The sequence below is a fragment of the Rhinoderma darwinii genome, chromosome 4, assembly GCF_050947455.1.
Source record: "Rhinoderma darwinii isolate aRhiDar2 chromosome 4, aRhiDar2.hap1, whole genome shotgun sequence".
In the NCBI taxonomy this organism is placed as follows: domain Eukaryota; kingdom Metazoa; phylum Chordata; class Amphibia; order Anura; family Rhinodermatidae; genus Rhinoderma; species Rhinoderma darwinii.
In genome coordinates, this window is record NC_134690.1 from 114,933,933 (window position 1) to 114,942,057 (window position 8,125).

The 8,125-nt window shown below is 43.2% G+C and overlaps 1 protein-coding gene across 3 annotated transcripts in view; it reads left to right on the forward strand.

The window, feature by feature from the left end:
* RHBDD1 (rhomboid domain containing 1) overlaps window positions 1–7,043 on the forward strand; it is a 79,905-nt gene extending 72,862 nt beyond the window's left edge. For all 3 annotated transcript variants that reach the window (XM_075861484.1, XM_075861486.1, XM_075861485.1), the window contains one exon: window positions 6,211–7,043. In XM_075861484.1, the coding sequence (XP_075717599.1) occupies window positions 6,211–6,275 (65 nt within the window). In that variant the 3' untranslated portion in view covers window positions 6,276–7,043. The remainder of the gene's footprint in view (window positions 1–6,210) is intronic.
* Window positions 7,044–8,125: the final 1,082 nt, after the last annotated feature.

Consider the following 8,125-nt stretch of genomic DNA (forward strand, 5'->3'; position numbering starts at 1 on the left):
GGAACTTAATGAGATGGTCTCTAAGATCCAGTGCGCTTGTCACGGCTGTGGGGTATGCGGACCCACTAGGCTGCTCTGCCATAGCGGAGAAACTGCTGGCCAAACAAGAATCAATAATAGTGTCTCGGTTAAGAGTAGCTTGGGAGATGATCTGGCACATATTCAAAGTAGCAGACACGTGTCACAGATGCTTGGTGTGGCAGATGACACCAGACATGGCAGATGAGGCACACACACGACTCCAGGCTTAGGCTCAGGAACAAACACAGCAACAGGATATGGGACGCAGGATACGGGAACACTGGAAGCAGGATACAACTGAGGGACCATTTGTATAAACAAACACAGAAATACAAGCAAGGAGATAAAGGCGGAGACGTTTTTTAAGTCCAGGTTATTACTGGGTTGATTGGGAAACTTTAGCGCACCCTACGGGACACACAAGAGCACTGCAGCCGTGTATGTCCACGTCTCTGAGGGGGGAGACTCCAACATGAAGATACAGTCCTACGATTGTGGCTGCCTGTAAGTGGGATGTGTCGGCGGTCAGCGACCGCGGGCATAACAGTACCCCCCTTTACACGCCCTCTTAGGTGCAGTGCGTAAGAGGAACTTTTGGATGAGAGCTGGGACATTGATGGCTCCCAGGACCTCTCCTCAGGACCAAACCCTTTCCAGTCCAACAGATAGAATGTCTTTCCTGCTACCCTCTTGTAGTCCAGAATCTCTTTCACCTCAAAGATGTCAGAAGAACTGCTTGAAGCAACTGCAGAACGAGGAGACTTACTGTAGCAGTTCAGAACCACGGCTGGTAGGATACAGGGTTTATTTGTTGCAGGACTTCAAAAGGCCCGAGCAACCTTGGAGCAAATTTGTAAGAGGGAATTTTTAAAAGAACATTTCTTGAAGATAGCCAAACCTTGGTTCCAGAAAGAAACTGAGGAGGTTCTGTTCCTATCAGCATTCCCTTTCATGCGGTCAACCACCCGTAGGATAGAGGACCTGGTCTGCTGCCAGATATGAAGAATGTCTCCAAATGCATAGTTAGCTGCGGGTACTTGAGACGTAGCAGGCACTGGAAGAGGAACACGTGGATGTTGGCTGTATACGGTGAAGAATGGAGTAGAGGCAGTAGATTCACTTGTGTGGTTGTTGTAGGAGAACTCGGCCCAGGGAAGAAGCTGCACCCAGTTGTCATGTCGAGCAGAAATTAAATGGCGAAGGTAATTCTACAATATTTGATTAATTCCTTTGACTTGACCGTTAGACTGAGGATGATCGGCAGAGGAAAGTCCAATTTTATATGAAGGAGTTTACAGAGGGCTCTCCAAAATTTCAAAGTAAATTGTACCCCCCCCCCCCCGATCTGACACAATATGGAGAGGCAGTCTGTGCAGACGAAAGATATGCTCTATGAAGAAATTTGCCAGAAGAGGAGCAGAAGGAAGACCCATTAGTGGGATGAAATGTGCCATCTTAGAAAAATGGTCCACCACCACCCAGACAGTAATGCATCCGGCCGAAGGAGGAAGGTCCGTAATGAAGTCTATTGCCATATGTTGCCAGGGGGAATCAGGCACTGGCAGGGGTTGATGTAGGCCAGCAGGTCTGGAGTGATCAGTTTTATTAGAGGCACAGATAGTACATCCTTAGGCAGCATGTGCCACCAGCATTTACGAGCAATGAGGTCCCTAGTTTTACGAATGCCAGAGTGCCGATGGCACCAGACGTGTTCAGATGAGGCACACACTACTCCAACAATAGGCTTAGGTTTAGGAACAAACACGGCAACATGATACGGGAACACTGGGAGCCGGATACAACTAAGGGACCATTTGCATAGACGAACACAGGAATACAAACAGCGCTCAGGCAAGGAGAGGAAGGGTGGACCTCATTTTTAGGTCCAGGGTGTTGCTGGGTTGATTGGGAAACTTTAGACAGGTGTGAGTGTTGGCCCTTTAAGGCCGGGAGTGAGCTCGTGCGTGCACCCTACAGGACACAGGAGAGCACTGCAGCTGGTTGGTCTTGCGTCTAGATTTTTGTGATTTCCTATTCGTGGAGGATCATTCTACTCACGTTGAGAGTTTGAAACGACTGGTCTTTGCTATACTTCAGATCTTGACAGAAAAAGGAAAGTATAATTTCTTGAGATGAAAATCAGAAGGCACTCTGGGTAAAAAGCAAGGATCTACTTTCAGAATAATTATTTTAAAAAGGATAGTGTAAAAATGTTTAATAATAGAAAAGGATTGAATTTCTCCAATCTGCCTAGCTTAAGTTATTGCTACTAAAACGGTCTTCCATTTTACATATTTTATGTTGGCCTCTTGAATAGGTTCAAAGCGACTAGAGGTTAAAGACGATAGAACCCAATTAAGATTCCACTGGGGAACAGAGGATCTGAGGGAAAATCCTAATCTAGACACAGCAGTAATAAACTCTGCTAGAGAGTAGTCAAAGAAGGAGTTAAGAGTTGAAATATGCACTTTATATCAAAACAGCATGTGTAAATCTAGCCTTAGTTTTTGGTTCAATTTTTTTTTTAGCAAAGCCAGAAGTGCCTACAATAGAAAGGTAAAGTATGCAGGAAATATTATCTGTTGTATCCATTCCTGGCTTTTCCTAAAAAACGGCATTAAAAACTGCATCAAAACTACATGTGTGTGTCCAGCCTTAGGATACTTGACTTAAGACCTACCTCTAAGGATATGTGCACACACAAACTCAAAAGCGTCTGAAAATACGGAGCTGTTTTGAAGGGAAAACAGCTCCAGATTTTCAGACTTTTTAAAGCAAACTTGCGTTTTTAGCTGCGTTTTTTACGGGCGTTGTGGGGGCTGTTTTTCTATAGAGTCAATGGGAAAATGGCTCCAAAAACGTCCCAAGAAGTGACATGCACTTCTTTTTCTCGGGCGTCTTTTTACGTGCCGTTTTTTTAAAACGAGGCGTAAAAAACGCAGTCGGAATGGAACGACGCATTTTCCATTGAAATCAATGGGCAGATATTTGTAGGCGTTCAGCTTCTGTTTTTTCAGATGTTTTTCGAGGCGTAAACGCCCCGAAATACGCCTGAAAACACTACGTGTGAACATACCCTTACCATTCCTGAAGAAAGTCCAAAATCTGAGTGTTGTCAGGTTTACAAATATAAGACTTCTTCTTTCACACCAGAAAGTAAATGTCTTCTAAATTTTAAATAGATTGCTGAGGTAACTTTCTACCTAGATTACCTTATCAGAAAAATCTCTTTCTTTATGATGGTCCTTTGAGGATCCAGGGGGGGTAACTGAAGTCAATCCAGGGCTAAGTGAAAGATTGGACCCTGGGATAGAAGATCTGTTCTGGGAGTAAGGAATATTAGATCTTCTAGGCCTAGGGTACTCCGTTTACAAAACCAGCTCCTCTTGACCCAACTATCAAAATCAGGGATGTGGATTCCTTCTGGAGTTCTTGGATTACTAGTATTAGTCATACCTCCCAACTTTTGAATTCGGAAAAGAGGGACATTTTTAAGCCACGCCCCCTAACCACGCCTAATATGCCGCATAAACACATCAAATCACAGCCAGATCCTTCTGCAAATAACGCGCGCATTCTCGCTGCGGATCTCTAGACTGTCTGGATTTCACAGATATTATGGATCGGGTTATATCGTCTTTGTGTTACTTTTCCTATCTTGGGTATAACATTTGCTCATCACGGCGGCAGCAGCTGCAGGACAATCCAAAAGGCTGAGAACAATGAAAGTCAAGAGGAAGACCCTGTGGTGGATGACTTTTCAATTGGCAGGTAGCAGAGTTACATGATACAGATTTTTTTTTTCCAGTTGTGTAACTCTGCTACCGGTCAATGGAAAAATCATCCACCAGAGCCCCCCTGTAGATTGCTTCACATGCAGCCCCCCTGTACATAGCGCCAGACACAGCCCCCTGTAGATAGCACCACACACAGCCCCCCTGTAGATAGCTACACACACAGCCCCCCTGTGGATAGCTACACACACAGCCCCCTGTAGATAGCATCACACACAGCCCCCCTGTAGATAGCGCCACACACAGCCCCCCTGTAGATAGCGCCACACACAGCCCCCTGTAGATAGCGCCACACACAGCCCCCCTGTACATAGCTCCACACACAGCCCCCCTGTACATAGCTCCACACACAGCCCCCTGTACATAGCGCCAGACACAGCCCCCCTGTACATAGCGCCAGACACAGCCCCCCTGTACATAGCGCCAGACACAGCCCCCCTGTACATAGCGCTAGACACAGCCCCCCCTGTACATAGCGTCAGATACAGCCCCCTGTAGATAGTGCCACACACAGCCCCCTGTAGATAGCGCCAAACACAGGCCCCCTGTACATAGCGCCAGATACAGCACTCCTGTACATAGCGCCAGATACAGCCCCCCTGTAGATAGCTCCACACACAGCCCCCTGTAGATAGCGCCACACACAGCACCCCTGTAGATAGTGCCACACACAGCAACCCTGTAGGTGCCACAGAGCGGTAGAGGTAGGCTTTATTCTCATGACAGGGTCCGAGTGTCGGCCAATAAAAACGGCCGTTTTGGGACGTTTTTCCCGGCCGTTTTGCATCCATTCCGATTCTGTTCCGGGCCGTGTTGCCGTTTTTAACGGCCGATTTTGACCCGTTTTGCATCCGTTTTTTTTCCCTGTCCTTTTTAAAATCAGATGAATTTCATTTAAATTTGTTTTCACACACAGCCCTCTGCAGCTTATAGTATTCAATTGTATCTGCATCCTGAGGACGCAGATACAATTGAATGTGGCAGTCGCTAGCACCGAAGCCCCCCAGTGCTAGCGTCTCCACCAGGCATGAGGGGGCCCATGCCGTCCGTCCCATAATTGTTATGTGCCGGGCGGCCCATAAATGTTATGTGCCAGTAGGCCCTGCCTACAAGAGTAAGCAGTGGGGCAGGGAGGCAATTTCTCTCTGCTCCTCAGCAGGATAAAAGCAGCTCGCTGCCTGGGCCCTCCAGTGGGCCAGTCCGGCGCTGTATAGGACCCTATTTTTGTGGATATATAATAAGCATGGGAATTAAAATTATCACTGTTGTCTGACATATTTATAATTAATTTTATCGTAAGCTACATTGTTTTTTCGTAACAGACTATCTTGTTAGACCAAAATGTTGTACTGTGGATTGCTTGAAATAAAAATAAATTATAATTGCAAATTGAATGAGTGCCGAGTTTTGCATTTACATATTACTACGTGGAATTCTTCTTTTGCACCAATAGAAATGTAGTGCTGTGTATTTCTCTAAAGAGGAAGAAATGCCTGTGTCCGGGCTGAGGGAGGACATCTGGTGTCACTGATGGTCACCAGGGGGAATGTCTATCTAGGGACTATTCCCACTGATCACAGGGCAGTCAATCAAAACACTGAGCATCAGAACAAGGGGGGCCACGGAGGATTATAACTCCGACATGGTAAGAACGGAATGCACTCTCCTTGAACCACAATTAGGGTCCATTCACACATTGAGGTGTGGTTAGAATTGTATAGAAAACGTATTAAATTGTGATAAAAACGCATGCAGTTTCCGGATGCGTTTATTCGATGCAGTTCTAACCGCAGCTCGACTGCAATTTGTGAATGGACCCTAAGTTTGAGGATGCACTCTCTTATACTGGCTCCTGTAGGGACAGGAACACTGGTGGCAGGTTGTGGGTGGGACCCTTTTAACCTCTCTCTGTTCATGCCCCTATAGATGTCCGGGGTCAACCCTACTTGTGTACCTTCATGGGTGATGACATGAAAATATGGATATAAATATGGACATTAAATGTATTTCGCGCTGTATGTATGTCTATATTGTGTCTGTATTAGTGTGCGTCTTTCGCAATTTAAATCCCCTTTTGACAAAATTCTGTGTAAACCTCTGAGGTGCTTTATTGATAATTTGCTTATTGGATAACATGTCTTTCTACACCTCACAGTACAAATGGCTAAAGATAATGTGGACATAAAGCAAAGGACTGTTTTTAGAAACATTCAACGTTTTACCATAGTTTCCCAACCAAGTCTTGTGAAAGCTTCATGGGCTTCATTCTGTGGGACCCCAGCTTGGAAGCTATTTGTGGCGCCTCAATATGCCATGCCAGTTGTGAGAAAATGACAACATTAGGTTTATTTTAGTGTTATGAACAATACAATATCTGTGTTCTTATATATTACAGGCCATGGTGTGCAACGGGAACCAACCTTAGAAGAAATAAGAAGACGGAGATTGAACATGTTTTAGAGCTGATTCTAAAAGAACTACTATATCTAAAATACATTCTGCTTCAATGAAAGAGCGTATAATAACATTCACAGATACATGTGTATATTTATTACAACTTCTGATGAATAAACAATGATATCCTGCACACAACGAGCTTTATGTCCAATAGTATCAATAAAAGTTTGAATACAGCGCTATGTCCACAAAGCTGTCTTTACAGACATTATATTCCCTTTTTTAATGGCATTTAAAGACTCTGCCCATATTCGCAACAATTTTTTTTTTATTCTCCCAATGCGTCTAAAATAAAAAATGAATCAACTTTGATTGAAAATGTCCTAACATTTTGTGTCTACAGCTCCTATGCAGATAGTCACATGTCAGAAGTTTGTATTGGTGGGGGTCCGGAAAGCCGATGTATCGGAGTACGGGCGCATAGACTTCCAATTGAGTCCGTACAACGATACATTTATTTCTGGAAAAAGCCGAACAGACACAAAGCGGCTGAGTGCTCACACGAACACTTCAGCTGCTTCGTTCTAGCGATTGGTGGGGGTCTCAGTGCTCGGACCCCCACTAATCCAATCTTCTGACATGTTTAGCTACACTTTTTAAGCTATATCATGTTTCTTGCGGATTTGTATCTGTTAATGATCTGAATAACTTTGCTCTTTGTCACTTTCAGAGACTATGGTTGTTAGTTTTGTGTCACTTCATACATATTATTCATTGTTTTATCCAGTTGCTATTTAATCCCTTCAAGACCCAGCCTGTTTTGGCCTTCAGGACCCAGCCAATTTTTTCAAATCTGACATGTGTTACTTTATGTGGTAATAACGTTGGAATGCTTTTACCTATCCAAGCGATTCTGAGATTGTTTTTTCGTGACATGTTGTACTTTATGTTAGTGAAAAAATTTTGTCGATAATTTTGGTATTTATTTCTGAAAAACACCACAATTTAGAAAAAAATTGCAAAAATTAGCATTTTTCTAAATTTAAACGTATCTGCTTGTAAAACAGATAGTAATACCACACAAAATAGTTACTAGTTAACATCCCCCATATGTCTACTTTATGTTTGCATCGTTTTTTGAACATCCTTTTATTTTTCTAGGACGTTACAAGGCTTAGAACTTTAGCAGCAATTTCTCATATTTTCAAGAAAATTTCAAAAGGCTATTTTTTCAGGGACCAGTTCAGTTCTGAGGTGGCTTTGAGGGCCTTATATATTAGAAAATTTCCAGAAGTCACCCCATTTTGAAAACTGCACCCCTCAAGGTATTCGAATCAGCATTCACAAAGTGTTTTAACCCTTTAGGCGTTTCACAGGAATTAAAGCAAAGTAGAGGTGAAATTTACAAATTAAATTTTTTTTGCCGAAATTCATTTCTAATACATTTTTTTTTGTAACACAGAAGGTTTTACCAGAGAAATGCAACTCAATATTTTATTGCCCAGATTCTGCAGTTTTTAGAAATATCCCACATGTGGCCTTAGTGTGATAATGGACTGAAGCACCAGCCTCAGAAGCAAAGTAGCACCTAGTGGATTTTGGCCTCCTTTTTTTAGAATATATTTTAGGCACCTTGTCAGGTTTTAAGAGGTCTTGTGGTGCCAAAACAGTGGAAACACCCCAAAAGTTACCCCATTTTGGAAACTACACCCCTCAAGGAATTTATCTAGGTGTATAGTTAGCATTTTGACCGCACAGGTTTTTCGCTAAATTTATCAGAATTAGTCTGTAAAAATGAAAATCTACTTTTTTCTGAAAAAACATAGAAATTTTTAATATTTACAAGAGATAATATAGAAAATGCACCCCAACATATGTAAAGCAATGTCTCCCGATTACGGCAATATCCCATA